This window comes from Mastigoproctus giganteus, chromosome 1, assembly GCF_048544385.1.
Source record: "Mastigoproctus giganteus isolate SK-2022 chromosome 1, ASM4854438v1, whole genome shotgun sequence".
NCBI classification, from domain to species: Eukaryota; Metazoa; Arthropoda; class Arachnida; order Uropygi; family Thelyphonidae; genus Mastigoproctus; species Mastigoproctus giganteus.
Window position 1 is genome coordinate 91,934,278 of NC_143575.1, and position 18,199 is coordinate 91,952,476.

At 35.2% G+C, this 18,199-nt stretch overlaps 1 protein-coding gene across 10 annotated transcripts in view; it reads right to left on the reverse strand.

Annotated features, from left to right (window-relative positions):
- LOC150090991 (disintegrin and metalloproteinase domain-containing protein 11-like) overlaps positions 1-18,199 on the reverse strand; it is a 1,161,948-nt gene that overhangs the window by 529,066 nt on the left and 614,683 nt on the right. For all 10 annotated transcript variants that reach the window (XR_016546962.1, XR_016546963.1, XM_090373761.1 and 7 more), the window contains one exon: positions 163-258. Coding sequence is in view for 8 of the 10 variants with exons in the window: in XM_090373761.1 (XP_090229887.1) it covers positions 163-258 (96 nt within the window). In the remaining 2 variants the exon portion in view is untranslated. The remainder of the gene's footprint in view (positions 1-162; positions 259-18,199) is intronic.

Consider the following 18,199-nt stretch of genomic DNA (forward strand, 5'->3'; position numbering starts at 1 on the left):
TAAATAACACCATTAATGAAGTAATGGGCACTCCAGGCAGAAGTTTTCTCACTGTTTTCATACATTACCTGTGTCATAAGATTAAAAGCAATGGAAAGGAAAAAGTAATATAGACTTCTTTATGAGAAGCTCAATGGAAACACTGAAGAGCTCAGAACTTACTTTACAGTTATCACAACAAGGGCCTGCAGAACATTCTGCTTCCACTCTTAGTTTGCAAGTTATGGGATCACAACAAGGATCATTTTGTAAACATTCCTAAATAAATAATGCAAGGATAAATAAGTAATAACATTTTGACTCAATAAACAAATATATAAATATATTCACTTTATATAAATATTAACTATTCTGATATTAATGGAAGGAAATCATTAGAAGATTTAATCACAAAAAAAACAGTAATTGCTTAGCAATGGCAAAACTAGAGTATGGTGAATGTGGCCTTGTCCACAAGCATTAATTCATCATGGGTGCTAAATGCTTTAAATAATTATATAAATAAATGATATAAAAATAAAGATTAAAGATATAAATTTCTGTAAAAGATAAAGAAATAAAAAGATATAAATATAATATTATATAAATAAATAACTCTAAATATAATTTAAATATAAATGATAAAAAGATTAAATATAATATTATATAAATAAATGATATAAAAATAAAGATATAAATATAATATTGTATAAATAAATAAATCTAAATATAATTTAAATAAAATGATAAAAATATATAAATAATTATATAAATAAATGCTTTAAATAATGCATTAGGCATTAAACTTGATATGCCTTCATCAATATTATTAATGAAGACACATCAAGTTTAATGTCTACATTTTCTAATGATACAAAGGTTGGCAGAGTGATTAATGACAGAAATCAGGGTACGCAACTGCAACCAGGCCTAGGAAAACAAGGCTGATAGGCTAAGAAGTGGCAATTTAGGTATCACCATATTGGTGTTATTCCCAAAATATCAACAACATGGTAGTACCATTTTTTCTTTCTTCACTCTCCATTACCTTGAGTAAAGGTAATGGAGAATGAAAATGCCCTAGGATAAGAATATGAAGTATTCATACTGGATCATATTGAATAATATGATCCAATATGAAGTTCTCTGAGCAGTGCAGGCAGACTGCTCTAGCAACTTGTTTGCACTGCTTAGATCTGGAGACCTGACTGAAGTGTTTAAAGCTTTAAATGGATTGAATAAACTGAATGCTGATGGCATCCTTACTATTTCTTGGACAATATACATAAGGAGACAAATTTAAATTGAAAAGGATGTTTGCAGGATAGATTTATGAAAATTTGCTTTTAGCTATAGTAATTTATAAATTTGCTTTTAGCTACAGTAATTGATTGTTGGAAGAAACTTCTATCTAGTGTAGTGAAAGTGAGTAGTTTGAAGAAATTTAAGTAGCGACTACAAAAATTATTAGAGGGGATGGCAGAGATTATGTGGATTTTTTTTTTGGCTGATGCTGAAATAATCTTGTGCTTAATGGTATCATTTGCCACTACCAATAATAATAATTATTTCTTCCATAATTAAGGCAAAAGCCTTACAGTATCGACGAGATTAATCAATAAGTAGCAACTCCAGATTTGGCTATCTGCAGAAAGAGAGTATACCCGGCACATATGATGACTTTACTTCATAATTTAATTATAAAGGGCAAATGTGTTGACATAGGTTATATTAATTTTCCAATTGATTGAATCAATTTCAAGTGAAACTCATAATGGGAACTTAAATTTTTTAATTTATCATTCATGTTAGAAAATGTACAAAAGTTCAAAGCCCAACATGGTAATATCTTGAGGTTCAGAGTACAGGAACCTTTAGCCCAAGATAGCTATATGTTGATCTATAATGGTTCAAGAACAGTTCAAGCTGGTGAAGGTAATTATTAATATTAGTGTTAGTATTAGTTGTGGAAAATGATGCAAGCATATACAGCATGAAAAAAAAAAAAAAAAAAACACTACCCAATTCATCTTTCCATTCTCTCTACTAATTTTTTTTGTTTCCTTAAATTTATTAACACTATCCATCTCCATATGGGAGATGGAAGTTACTTTCAAGAAGAAACTATTCTTTAGCTGAAAGAAAATTTCTGCACATTCATCTTGTAGCCATCCTCTTTCATTTTAAGTTTGTTTTGTTGTGTATGTCTCATACAATAAAGAGTAAGGATGCTATCAGCATTTAGAATATGCCCAATCCATTTAAAGAATGCAATGAGGTCTACCTAGTTTCCAAGTGCTTCAATTTGCAGAATTGAAGATTTAATGGTAACAAAATCCTTTATGTCATTGACTAATCCAGTTGCACTCTCTACAACAGTTCCAAAATATCCATATTTTCCTAAAATAAGGGTTCCGAACTTGTATGCAGTACTCACGATGCATCCTAGCCATTGCCTCATATAATGGGATAATCACTTCCTTGTTCTTGCTGGAAAAATTTCCATATATCATTGCCAGAAGCCCATGAGTTATCTCATCAATCTCTGTCAGCACTGCTCAAAGAACTTCATGTCAGACTGTTCAATTACTACCCTTAGGTCTATTTCATTCTCCAATATGTTGAGTATGCTACCTCCCAAATGGTATGCTGTTGTGGGATTACTGCTGCTAATATGCAATACCTTTCATTTTTCGATATTAAACTTCAGCTGTGACTTCTCAGCCTATAGTCAATCTTTCTAGGTCTTGCAATAGTACATTTAGATTCTAGACACGTCATTAACCATGCTGCTACCATTTGTATAATCTGAAAAGTTAGACAATAAGTTTAATATGACTTCATTGTTATAGTTAATAAATACTGAAAATAATAAGGGAGCCCACCACTGAGCCCTGAGGGTCCCCACTGATGCTCAGGGCTCAGTGGTCATCAATAGTCAAAGTGGAAATCATCTTTGACTATTGTTACCTGAGGGTAACAATAGTCAAAGATGATCAGTATCCATTAATAACCACCCTCTGGTTTGTTTTTGTTTGTTTGTTTGTTATTTGGTTTTTAGGAGCATTAGCAACTAAGGCCATATTGCTCCGGGATATGTGGTGGTCATTCCCTGACCTTTCCGCATCCTCCGTATTTGGTGGTGACGGGCTCGAACCCTGGTCTTATCAAGAAGCGTGTGCTACGCACTGCTGCTCCTTCCCACCTGGCTACGGAGGCACCTACCCTCTGGCTTCTTCTACTTAACCATCACTTTATCCATAGTAGTAACTTTCTCCTAATGCTATGTTGCTCCAACTTGTAAAGCACTCTTTCATGTGGAATAGTGTCAAAAACTTTGCTGAAATCTAAGTACAGGCATACCTCGGTTAACGTTACCTCTGATAACGAAACTTCGATATAACGAAGTCCGCAATTTCAAGCCCCATTTAACATAAAAAAAAAATATTCCAGTTTAATCACCTGAAATCTAAACAAACTGAAGAAATTACGGAAACCTTTTGGGCTTCTCGTGGTTGGTTCGAGAAATTTAAAAAAACGGGCCAGGATTCATAGTGTAAATTTAATAGGAGAAGCTGCAAATAAGTTTCCAGAAAAACTAAAGGAAATAATTGAACGTGAAAATTTTCCACCAAATTTGGTGTTCAGTGTTGACGAAAGCGGTTTGTTCTGGAAACGGCTACCAACAAAAAGCTTCATTTCTATTGAAGAAAAATCAGCTGCTGGGTTCAAAGCAACCAAAGACCGTTTAACGTTACTCTTTGGATCAAATGCCTCTGGCGATTATAAATTAAAATTGTTATTAGTTTACCAGTCAGAAAATCCGAGGGCGTTAAAAGGTAACATAAAAATGAATTTACCTGTAATATGGAAAGCAAATAGAAAAGCGTGGGTTACCAAGGAGTTATTTACTGATTGGTTTGATAACCGTTTTTGTCCTGAAGTAAAACGGTATTGTCAAAAAAATAACTTTGAAGAAAAAGCTCTTTTGTTGTTAGACAATGCTCCGGGACATCCTACTGATCTTAACACGTTGGACACATGCATTCCTGTCAAAGTTGTGTTTCTTCCAGCAAACACAACTTCCCTGATTCAACCATTGGATCAGGGAGTAATAGCATCATTCAAAGCTTATTATCTGCGTCGAACATTAAGCAATTTAACTGAACTAGAGGATAAAGAGGAAATGACAGTTAAAACTTTTTGGAAAAACTACACCATTAAAAATGCAATTGAAAACATTGATAGTTCTTGGAAAGAAGTCACTAAGAAATGCTTAAATGGAGTTTAGCGCAAAATATGGCCAGAAGTTGTACTAGAAGAAGAAAATAACATCCAAGAAATTAGAAATGAAGTTATCCAGATGGCTCAATCAATAGGTTTCGAAAATGTCGATGAAGAGGATGTTAGAAATTTATTGAATGCAGAAGATGATGGTTTTTCAGTGGAAGATTTAGAAAACCTTGTTAGCAACGAAGACAAAGATAATGAAGACGAAGTTAAAGAAGTTCCTGCTGAAAAAGTGTTAACAACCAAAGATTTAAAAAGGTGCTTAAATGACATTGAAAACGTTTTAAATTTTTTTAGTGAAAATGATCCTGATTTAGGAAGAAGTTTTATTGTTAAGCGATCAGTGTTAAATGCAATAACTCCGTATAGGCAATTGTTAAATGAAAGAGAAAAAAGCATAATTAATCAACTTTAGACTCATATTTTAAAATGTGATTTCACTTTGTATGTAAGTTGACTGTTTATTTAATAAAACTTTTCTTTGTTCGAAAAAAAAGCTTTTCATTTTCTTTACGTAGGAACGTATCCCTATTCTGGCCATAGTATTTTTACCTCTGAAAACGAAGTTTCGCTTAACGAAGTAATTTCGTGGAACGCATCCTATTCGTTATTCGAGGTATGCCTGTATATGATGTCAAAATTAAATTTAATTTTGCTTCTAGTTCCTTTGTTTCTGCAACATAGTTGCTAATCGGATTGGTCAGACAAGATCCCCATTGACAAATCGATGCTGTGACTACATGTAACTGCATCCTTGTCAAGATGATCCTGTATTACTTCTTTAACCACTGACTCCATTATTTTCCCTGGAACAGAAGTGAAGCTTACAGGTCTTATGTATTGCTCACTTTATCCATTAATGTCCAGAGGCAGACTGGCCATAGGGCTTACCGGGGGAAACCCCAGTGGGTCAGAGGCCTGTGTGATTTTCAATATTACACTCACACTCTAACCTCTGTTACATTCTATTTATTTTCCCTGGTAAGAATTTTTGGCCTTGTCCACCTCTGTTAATGTCCAAATGTGAACAGGAGGGGCATATGCTATCTCTAATCTGTTGGGACCTCCCCTAAATCCAGAGATGCTGTCATAAATTGTCCAAGAGTTTGTTTATTTCTTTTACTGCTTTTTAATATAACTGCATAGTGCAAATAATGTTCACAAGGAGAATTTACTGTATACAAACAAGAATGAATCAGATTGGACCCATGTATAATGGATGATGAAAAGTCTTAGATTATTATTATTATTAATAGCTATATGGTGCAAGGAAGCCTGAGACTTATGCTGCACTAGGAAAAAAAAAGTTCTCAAGTTACCATGAGACAGATAGAGAGAGAGCACCAAAAGTAGAAGGGAATCACCAAGAAAGAGAAGAATGATGATATCCAGCTCAGGACCCTGGGTGTGCCAAGTCCATACTCACCAGATGTGAGCCCTGAGATGTCCAAGCTGATGTTGCTGACAATGTGAATGGCTACTTTGCTTTGTTCTTTACAGATAAAAGACAATTAAATTTACAATAATTAAAGTGTTTGTAGGCTCTGTGCACACTCATAATCATATGCATTCAAGAATGATATTTGCATTACCTTCAAGATATTAGATATGATGTAGATAATATGCTGATGTTACCCACAGTTAAATATTCATATTAGCATTAGCATTAGTAGAGGAATATGAGGCAAAAAAAACAAGCTTATACAGAATCAGCCAAAAAAAAAAACTTTCCCATTTCACCCATCCACTTGCTCCAAATGGGTGTCTAGTTCTGCCTTGGATTTATTTAAGCTGTCAACTTCTACAATGACAAATGAAAGTTTGTTCCAGCAATCAACCACCCACTGGCTAAAGGCAAATTTCCACACATCTATTCTATGTGTCTTTCCTCAATTTCAATTTATCTCCCCTTGGGCGATTATTCTGAGCAAGAGGAAGAATCCCATCAGCAAACTTAGACATTAAGCCTGATATACCTTCATCAATATCATTAATAAATACAGAAAACAACACTGGACCCAACACTGAACCCTGGGGAAACTCCACTAATAACATTAGTCCACAAAGAGCGGTGTCCATTGATTACTGCTCTCTGTCTTCTCCCACTCAACCATCCTTTTATCCATAGCAATTTGCCCCCAATTGCACACTGCTCCAATTTGTGCAGTATCAAAAGCCTTCATAAGATCCAATTATATGATATCAAAAGTATTCTTTACATCCATTTCCTTTGTGACCACATCATAGTATCCAATCAAATTGGTCAGCAGGACTTCCCCTTAACAAACCCATGTTGTGTCCGAACTATAACTGAAGTCTTGTCTAGATGATCCTGCAGTGTTTCTTTAACCAGTGCCTCCATTAATTTTCCCAAAGCAGAAGTTAAACTAACAGGTCTGTAATTACTTGTGTCACCCTTTGATCCTACTTTGTGAATTGGGGTCACATCTCCAGTTCATGGGTACTTCCCCTGAGTTCAAGGAAGCTCTCATAATTATGGCTAAGGGTTTGCTGATTTCCTTTGCTGCCTCCTTTAATATAACTGGATAGATCCCATCCACCCCAGGTGCCTTTCTTATGTTTATCTTCAACAATTTCTGCTCCAATTTGCTCTCAGTTATTACAAAATAATTTAACTCACTGCCAGAGTTTAATACACCTCTGGTATTCCCCTCCCCGAATAACTCCTCATGTGTAAATGTAAATGCAAAATACTCATTCAGTTTGTTAGCTACCTGAGCAGGATCATCAACAGTTGAACCATCAATATCAAGTGGGCCAATCTGATTTATCCCCTTCCTTCTAGAGTTTACATAGGTAAAGAACTCTTTGCTGTTTTTCTTAGCTTCTTTTGCCAATACATTGTACAGAATGTGTAGGTCTCCTAATATAATCCTATATATAGGATAAATAATTCTGATTCATTGATACAGTATTATGACTTCGATATTTTGTATTAATAGATATTTTGATGGTACAGTAATTTGATACTATAATTGCTTGATTATAATATCAGGAATACATATATTTTGTATTACCATTGTATTTAGTTTCCAGAGTTTGATAATATGCCTATCAGACATTTTTTCAGTCCAAATTGCTCTAAAAATATATACCTACAAATTAGTCAAATCAATGTACATGTGGATACAAACTTAATTGTTTGTATATGTGTTGTATATGGATATAAGCAACAAACTCTGCTGCTAGAAAAATAATAATTTGATTTTATTTATTATTTTTTTTTTTTTGAGCAATTCGTGTAGGTCCTCTGCAACATCATAGTCAACATAATTCATTGTAATTTTCCACTGGAGAGGTCTGGGTTCGAATTCCATCTATAACTATAGGAACTTCTAAAGCCATCTTCAATTAAGGCTGCAGTCAGCTGATTTTAAAGAGAGGGAAGCATGGTTTTTCATGTCAGTTATTCAAGGTTTTCCAGTTCACAAAACATGCAAGTCAACCTGTGAACATATTTCCATATGGATATGAGCAACAAGTTTAGGGGCCATTAAATTAATAATCTGAAATTTTTTGAGTACCTACTGCAAGGCAAGAAACACAAGGATTGTGCTATATATATATATATATATATATATATATATATATATATATATAAGGTTGTTGCAGTAAAATCCTGGCTTCCTTGCACCAAAGCTCAATATTAATACTAATGCAAATAAATTAATTAATTAATTTAATAAAAAAATAATGTAATTAAACAAATAATGAAATCCAAAGACATGTTTCAGACATTTAGCCATAAGTACGAAAAAAAAAAAAAAAAATTCTAGTTACGACTCTGTTGTTTGGGACTTTAAATTGAACTGTGCAAAAATATTAATCATAGCTGCAGGATAATCTAGACAGAAATGCAATTATACTGCAGTCATAGTATGGATTTTTAAATGGGCAGTCTTGTTTAATGTATCTGATAGGATACTGTGATGCAATGACCAAGGAACTGGATGCAATCAATAATTTGACATCATTTAACTGGATTTCAGGAAGGCTTTTGATACTGTTGCACATAAGCATTAGCATTAGCATTAGTAGAGGCATATGATGCAAGAAAGCAAGCTTATTCAGCATCAGCCAAAAAAAAAAAAAAAAACAACCACTACTCCCATTTCACCCCTCCGTTCGTTCGAAATACCTGTCCAGCTGAGCCTTAAATTTGTTTAGGCTATCAACTTCAACAACAAGCGATGGGAGTCTATTCCACAAACCAACTGCCTGCTGGCTAAAGGCAAATTCCCGCACATCTATCCGACATCCGTCCTTCCTCAATTTGAATTTATGCCCTCTCAGGTGATTATTCTGAGCAAGAGGAAGAATCCCATCGGCATTGAGCATGCTCAAGCCATTCAAAGCCTTATACACCTCTATCAGATCACCTCGCCGATGCCTAGTCTCCAGGCTCTGTAATTTGCAAAACTTAAGCCTTTCTTCGTAAGAGCAACCCGTTGTTCCTTTCACTAATCTTGTTGCCTTTCTCTGTACTCGTTCCAGCAGCTCTACATCCTTCTTGAAATGAGGCCTCCAGACCTGTATACAGTACTCAAGGTGTGGCCTGACCAATGCCTTATACAAGGGAATACAAGGGACTGTACAAACTGGAGCAATGTAGCATTAAGGGAAAGTTACTGTAGCATTATCACTGGGCATTGCTCTTTGTGGACTAACATTATTAGTGGGGTTCCACAGGGCTCAGTGCTGGATCCAATGTTTCTGATATTTATTAATGATATTGATGAAGGTATATCAGGCTTAAAAGCCTAAGTTTGTAGATGACACAAATGTTGGCGGGGTGGTTAATGACCGTAATCAGGGTGAGCTACGGCAACAAGATCTAGAAAAATTAGGCTGATGGGCTGAAAAATGGCAGTTGAAGTTTAATATTGACAAATGCATGGTACTGCATATGGGCAGCAGTAATCTGAGATTAACATACCAGCTGTGTGGTATGTTAATCTGAGTGTGTTACAGGCCTAATGACTATGATGAGTACCAAATAGCTATACAGAGAAATACAGAAAAAAGTGGAGAATGAAAATGACCTGGGGTAATTGTGCAGTCAAATATTAAATTTTCTGTGCAGTGCAGACATGCTGCCAGAGCAGCTAATGATGTTTTGTCAATGATATTTAGAAATTTGCAAGCATGGATAAGTAGACTTTCAGTATAATGGTACCTTTGGGGATTCAAGATGCTGTTATTTTGAATTTTCCGTTATCTAGAAAGTTTTATTTTTAATATAGTTAATGTAGAAATAATGAGACTAAAGAAACAGAGATTAAGAAAGCAATTTTATTAACTGCACATAAAAAAACATAAACATGTTGATGATCCAATGTTATATTCTTCCATTAATTCACTCCTGCTTATGCCCCATGACTCCGTAGCCAGGTGGGCAGGAGCAGCAGTGCGAAGCACATGCTTCTTGATTAGACCGGGGTTCGATCCCGTGACCACCAAATACGGGGGATGCGGAAAGGTCAGGGAATGACCACCGCATATCCCCGGAGCAATAAGGCCTTAGTTGCTAATGCGCCTAAAAACCAAATAGCAACAACAACAGCTTATACCCCATTCTATTTTCTTTAAATCAAGTTTAGTCTGCGCAGGTAGCACAGTGGTATTGTCACCTTCCTCCCCATAATGGGTGGAAAAGACCTGGGTTCGAATTCCGTCAATGATGGGAGGAACTTTTATGGGCTTTTTTACTCCATGGCTGAGTTAGTCAGTCTCAGGCATAGAAGCAATGTTTTTACCCCAGAAACTGGGGTTTTTTTTATCCAACAAAACATGCAAATCAACCATAGAATACACACAATTTACAGACAATCCACATGGGTATGTGAATTAAATTTCTGGGTGTCCTTAATGCATGAGTTTGGATTATATCAAGTTTGTAACTAAGCTTTAATGTTGTTCTTCTTTTCTTCTCTGTATGAGGTTTATTAATGTTAGGAGCCATAGTGAGGGGTTTTTAATTTAAAATAAATGTATTTTTTATTTTAAATTAAAGTAAAAGGAAACAAATAAATCAACTGATTTTTTGTTTTTATATAAAAAAAAATGCTTAAATATGAACTGAAATGCTTTTGTGCTCAAACGTTAATACACTGGATAACAAATGTGAATTTTTCTTGCTTGAAAAGTGCCTACATTCAAAATTTATCGCCACTGTTTTGTCAAGAAGTGAAATCATATTGCATATATTAATAAAATTTTTTGAGAGCCTATAAAATTATATTATTTTAATTACTATTTAAAAGCTTTTACTTGATATTTATTTTTATACCTGGCATCTAAATTTTTGTGATTAAGTTAAACAGAATAGTTGGTCAGTATAATGAATTACCCCCTTCCCGAGTATCATTTTCTAGTATCATAAATCTGTATCTTAATCGAGTCTTTCTGTAAGCCAGCTGGTAGGCCGGTTAGTTAGAAAAAGTTAAGCAGTTAAGCTAAATGCTTTTCTAGTATCATTTAAGATGTCATGGAAATGGCTATCCTCTGTAACTGTTTGGATTTCTTTGCCAATACAATACCTTCTTTTATCACAAAACAGAAAAGCTTCTAATAGTGCAGATAATGATGGCATGGGAAAGTTACAGAGTAATGAAAAGTGCTGAAAATAACATCTGCAAGGTGATCTGTAATAGTGCCACATGAAAGGTTAGTCTGGCAAAGGCAAATTATGAGAAACTGCTGGCTAAGAAAACAAAGAATGGGGAGAATGACATTTTCATGTATGTGAATATAAATAAATAAATTTGTAGTAGTAAATAAATTTGATGAATTTGAAGAGCTCGTCAAAACATCAAACCAGATAAAGTTGGGATATCAAAGATGTGGTGTTACACAGATATAAGGAATGCAGAACTGGAATTTGGAGAGTAAAATGTATGCAGAAAGAACAGACAGGATTGAAAGGGAAGATTGGGTTATGCTGTTTGTTAAGAAACACATAAAATCTAAGGAAGTGTATCCAGTTGACATGGGTGGACAGTGCAATGTTGAGTCAGTTTGGTGTGACATAAGCACTGGGAAAGCAAAATTTGAGAGTAGGACTGTGTTAAAGCCTTATGACTCTGATGAGTACAAAGAACAACTGTACAGAGATATAGAGTGGGCAAGTAAATCAGAGTGTCTTATAATGGGGGATTTTAATTTCCCAGATATTGACTGGAACATGTGGGTTGGTCACTTGCACACTAGCAAAGCTTTTGTGGATTTATTGAATGATTATTTTATACCGTAAATTCTGTACGGCGGGGCCAACTGATGATGCTACCAAGAGCAAATTCTAAATGGGAAACATTCAAGGAGGTAATCTGGAAAAGCTACTAGCCTTTTTGTTCCAACTAAGAAATATTGTTCAAGGTTTAGGCCTAAATGGAGATCAAATTAACTAATGAGACTCGTGGCAGAGAATAAAAATGCATCGGATGCAGATAAACTAACAGGTGACACAGATGCCTATGGTAGATATAAGCTGGCCTGTAATCAAGTCACAAAGGAGGTTAGGCAGACAAAGGCAGATTATGAAAAATCTTTGGAAAAAGATGCAAATGAAAACAGCAAAGAGTTCTTTACTTATGTAAACTCTAGAAGGAAGGGGATGAATCAGATTGGTCCACTTAATATCGATGGTTCAACTGTTGAAGATCCTGCTCAGGTAGCTGACAAATTGAATGAGTATTTCATACCTACATTCATACATAAGGAGATATTCATGGAGGAGAATGCCAAAAGTTTATCAAACACTAGCAGGCAGCTATATGATTTTGTAATAACTGAGAGCAAAGTGGGAGAAAAATTATTGAAGTTAAACATAAGAAAAGCACCTGAGGTGAATGGGATCTATCCAGTTATATTAAAGGAGGCATTAGATAGTATGAATCAGAGCTGTAATACTCAATATGTTCTACGTTGATAATAATATTAGTAAATTAATAAGAGGAGTTTACCTCAATATAGTACGTGGAACACTTCCGTATGATACCCTCCAGAAATTAAAACGGAAAAAACGAAAAAATCGACAACTTACCGGTACATTAAAGTAAAATATAAATAATTAAATAATCGATTTAACACAATTCAAAATCAATTCAAAACAATTAAAATTCAAATTAACGCAATTAAAAGAATCTAACGAAAATATTCAAAACGATTTTCCTTCCTGAAGCTGACAATGCTTTTCGACCGACTGTCGTGATCACAGGAATGAAAATTACCGAATCAGGCTAAACCTGCAACTTAAATAGTGATTATGTGTCTTTGCACATGCGCGTAAAGGTCCACGCATTGGAGATCAAATATGGCCGCCGAACATTAACAGAATTCTCGTGTAATTTAATTTCAACGGTTTCTGCAATTAATAGTCGCGTATAATTACGTTGAACGTTAAGTATTTTGGCCTCATTAAATAAAAAAGTATGTTTTTCGTTAATGGCATGAAAGGCTAATTCTGACGCTGCTGAACGAGAAGCATGAACCGAGGCTTCGTGTTGATTTACACGAATATTAAGAGGAAACCGCATCGAACCCTGATAAGACGAGTCGCAATCACCGCAAGAAATGTTGTATACTAGATCATTAATTTGTGTTGCGAACGCGGAAAGAACCGAGCGATTGTTCAGTATAGTGTGTAACTTCCGTATAGGCCTAGCTATAATTTTAAATTCGGTATCTTTAAAGAATCTGTTAAGCTGTTTGTGCCACTGTTCAACATATGGGACAGAAATAAAGTATTTTTTGATATTACTATTGTTGATTGGTGCAGTATTTTGTATCCTGTCCTTAGCTTGTACCCTAATTCGATTTATTGTGTTAATGGGATAACCCCTGTTCAAGAATCTGCTAGTTAATATTTGTATTTCTGAGTCCAAAGCAGAATCCGTCGTTGAATATTTATAGGCATTTAGAAATTGATTAAAGATAATCGATCTTTTGTAGGTGAACGGGTGGTAGCTATTATAATGTAGAAGCATACCGGTGTAATCAATAAGAGTTTGAAAATTGATTAGATCAAACTCTTATTGACTATTTCATTCACTTCCTGTCTCTCTAGTAGTATACAATCGATACACACAATTATGGGAGATTTTTTGAATGGCTTGGTACAAAATTACATTAAATCTACACTAAGGTACTCGGCCCAAAGTTACCATATTTCTTTCCTAAAATATTGCCTTCAAAACAACATCGTTCCGAAGTTTGCCAGGGTGAATTTAAATCAAAAAATTTCAGGCATAAAACAACTATCACTGGCGACATCACGTAATATTGTTAAGCTTGCCTTAAAATCTCGATATTCGGATAAACAAAAATACCTTTCCCAGGTTAGGAAGCTTCGCGATAAATTAAAAAATTATCTACATCCGAACGATTGGTCTGTATTGAAGACCTCCATAGATTTGCGACGGGAAGCACAAGCCTCAGAAATAAAAAACAGACACGTTAATAAGTTGCAAACATTATCGAATAGTTCAAGACACGTTCATGCGAATTCTAACACATTGTCGTGAGCTTGCGCCCAAGTTCACACGAGTTGGGTGACATCCCCCCCACAGACACATAACGCACTACCACAGAATATGTCGGCTAGTTCACGAACACCCCCTCACCCAGTATCCAACGAACCGACATATCAACAGGTTACAAATCTTTCCTCGTGTACACTATCGCAGGACCAGATTTCACTTTTATCCAAAGGATTAAATTATAATTTACCACCTCGAAAGCTGCCAAAAAAACAATGCGTAATTGATATTGAATTTGGACTTCATAGTGTTCCACAAAAAGATGTATTTATTCAACAAGTTAACCAAGTAGTGAATAACATAAAAGAAACGCGACTTCCTAAATTGAATACACATGACAGTTCAGCTTTACGAGAACTTCGAGAAAATAAGGACATTATTATACAGAGGGCAGATAAAGGAGATACAGTGGTAATACTAGATAAACATGATTATATTAATAAGTTAGATTCAGTTGTATCTGATACCTCCACTTATTGTGAAGTGGACCCGACACTGTTTACCAATTTGGTAAATCAATACAATAAAACGTTAACCACATATCGTAAAAACGACTACATTACTATGGTTCAGTTGAAGGAATTGAAGTCCAGAACATACAATATTCCTGCACTTTTTGGTCAGGTAAAATTACACAAGCCTGGATTTCCGATTCGACCTATTGTTTCCTACAGGAACTCGGCATTTTCAGCCTTAGCCACACATGTATATAACATTATAAAACCTTTTAGACAGGTTATACAATTTGGGATTAAGAATTACGATACATTATTTAATAATCTTAAAGACTGTAGACTCGGCGACAATGACAATTTATTCTCATTAGATGTTACCTCATTATATACGAATGTAAACGTTGAATACACATTAGATATTATTTGGGATATGTTAAATAAAAACTCGACACCGATTAATTATACGAAGCTGCCTATAAAGGAGATTTTTCACTTAATTAAACTATTAGTTGAGGCTAACTACATCACCTTTCGAGACAAGGTGTACAAACAAATTTTTGGATTACCAATGGGTTTGAGCCTGAGTGGCTTAATGTCAGAGATCTATCTCTCAACGATTGAACAGATACATTTGACACCTTTTCGTCCCCGTATCACATACTATGGGAGGTATTTAGACGATGTTCTAGTTATTACCGATAGTAGTACTATCCAAGACATTTTACATTCGTTTAACAATATTCATTCTAGACTCAAATTTACATTGGAAAGGGAAGATACGGATACTAAGTCATTAAACTTTCTAAATTTCACGCTTACCCGGGACTCGAACAAAATACAATTTAGCATCTATCGAAAACCCACAAACACCGGTATGCTTCTACATTATAATAGCTACCACCCGTTCACCTACAAAAGATCGATTATCTTTAATCAATTTCAAATGCCTATAAATATTCAACGACGGATTCTGCTTTAGACTCAGAAATACAAATATTAACTAGCAGATTCTTGAACAGGGGTTATCCCATTAACACAATAAATCGAATTAGGGTACAAGCTAAGGATAGGATACAAAATACTGCACCAATCAACAATAGTAATATCAAAAAATACTTTATTTCTGTCCCATATGTTGAACAGTGGCACAAACAGCTTAACAGATTCTTTAAAGATACCGAATTTAAAATTATAGCTAGGCCCATATGGAAGTTACACACTATACTGAACAATCGCTCGGTTCTTTCGGCATTCGCAACACAAATTAATGATCTAGTATACAACATTTCTTGCGGTGATTGCGACTCGTCTTATCAGGGTTCGACACGGTTTTCTCTTAATATCCGTGTAAATCAACACGAAGCCTCGGTTCGTGCTTCTCGTTCAGCAGCGTCAGAATTAGCCTTTCATGCCATTAACGAAAAACATACTTTTTTATTTAACGAGGCCAAAATACTTAACGTTCAACGTAATTATACGCGACTATTAATTGCAGAAACCGTTGAAATTAAATTACACGAGAATTCTGTTAATGTTCGGCGGCCATATTTGATCTCTGATGCGTGGACCTTTACGCGCATGCGCGAAGACACATAATCACTATTTAAGTTGCAGGTTTAGCCTGATTCGGTAATTTTCATTCCTGTGATCACGACAGTCGGTCGAAAAGCATTGTCAGCTTCAGGAAGGAAAATCGTTTTGAATATTTTCGTTAGATTCTTTTAATTGCTTTAATTTAAATTTTAATTGTTTTGAATTGATTTTGAATTGTGTTAAATTGATTATTTAATTATTTATATTTTACTTTAATTATTTATATTTTACTTTAATGTACCGGTAAGTTGTCGATTTTTTCGTTTTTTCCGTTTTAATTTCTGGAGGGTATCATACGGAAGTGTTCCACGTACTATATTGAGGTAAACTCCTCTTATTAATTTACTAATATTAAAGGAGGCAGCAAAGGAAGTAAGCAAACTCTTGGCCATAATTATGAGAGTTTCTTTGGACTCAGGGGAGATCCCCATGGTCTGTAAATGTGTCCCTAATTCACAAAGGAGGATCAAAGGGTGACAAAAGTAATTACTGACCTGTTAGTTTAACTTCTGTTTTGGGGAAGTTAATGGATCCCTGGTTAAAGAAGTAATGCAAGACCATCTAGAGAAGACTGCATGCAGATTTAGTTCAGACACAGCATGGTTTTGTGAAGGGAAAGTCTTGTCTGACCAATTTCATTGGATACCACAATGCAGTCACAAAGGAATTGGATGCAAAAAATAATTTCAATATCATATACCTGAGTCTTCCCCGATGGTATTGTCCACCTTGTCGTGGTGGGGGGGGGCTTGCATGTCCTGATGACCCGGAGAGCTAAGTCGGCGGTAGCTTAGCTACCGGTATAGCCTCACAAGCCAGACAGGTCAAAGGGTAGGGGCCAGACTAAAAGAGATATCCTGGTCCTCCAGGTTGGGGGTTGGTGCAACGGGCTAGCTCCTCATTCAGTGTAAAAAATACACAAATGCTAAATGACCTACAAGTGAAAATGAAAATGGACTGCACTTTTGGAAATGACTCGGTAAACGGAAAAGGACAATGATTTTGGGATGCTGGAATATTCAAGGTCTTTCAACTAAAAGAAATTTTCTTCCAGATGAACTGCAAAAATTCAATTTAGACATTGTTGTGTTATCGGAGACAAAGAAAAAGGGATGTGGAGAGGAAATAATGGGAGAATGCTACCATTTTTGGAGTGGAGTCAATAAGAGTGAAAGAGCAAGAGCAGGAGTTTCTATTGCTGTTAAAAAGAAATTGAGATATAACATCAAAAACTGGCAATTAATTAATGAAAGAATGATCTCATTGGAATTGACAATGTATGGGAGAGAAATATGTATTTTGGGAATATATGCCCTGACTAATGACATGGCTGATACCTTGAAGGATGAATTTTGGGAAGTTCTGAGAGAACTAATAGAAAAATCCCTAAGAACAAAGAGATATTTTTAATGGGGGATTACAATGCAAGGGTAGGAATTGAACAAAATAGCAAAGTTATTGGAAGATTTGGAGAGAAAGAGAGGAACGATACCGGAGATAGACTATTCAATCTTTGTGAACAGTCCGACTTGAGAATAAACAACACAATGATATCCATAAATATACTTGGTCATAGGAGACAAGACAAATTAGATCAGTTATAGATTACATCATTTCAAAACATTCAGGGACATATGTATTGAAAGATGTCAGAGTTTATAGAGGAACTGAATGTGGATCTGACAATTTTCTTGTTAAAACAACACTGAGGTGGAACTGGATTAAGAAAATAAGCATGGACAGCCAACAATACAGGGAAGGAGAAATGCTACAAGTGGATCAATTTAACGTTAAACTACTTCAGGACAACAGCATTAGAATCAACTTCACCCAGAGATTGGATGCTGCAATTAACATAGAGATCTACCCCAGGGGCTCACATCTTGTGAGAATGGGCTTGGCAAACCCAGGATCCTGAGCTGGACATCATCATTCTTCTCTTTCTTGGTGATTCCCTTCTACTTCTCTCTCTCTCTCTCTCTCTCTCTCTCTCTCTCTCTCTCTCTCTCTCTCTCTCTCTCTCAGGGTAACATGGGAAATTTTTTTTTTTGGATGGTGCAGCATAAGCCTCAGGCTTCCTTGCACCATATGGCTAATAATAATAATAATAATAATAATAATAATAATAAAAGGTAATACTGAAGAAATCTACGAATGTTTAAAAAATATTGTAAAAAAAAATAGCTCATGAAATCCTAGTCAAAAAGAAAGCCAAGGACCAAAAAAGACCTGGATTACATAGAAAGTAAGAGCTGCTGTAGAGGAAAAGAAACTTACATATCAGAAATGGCTGGGTGATAGGAATGATGCATATAAGAACATTTA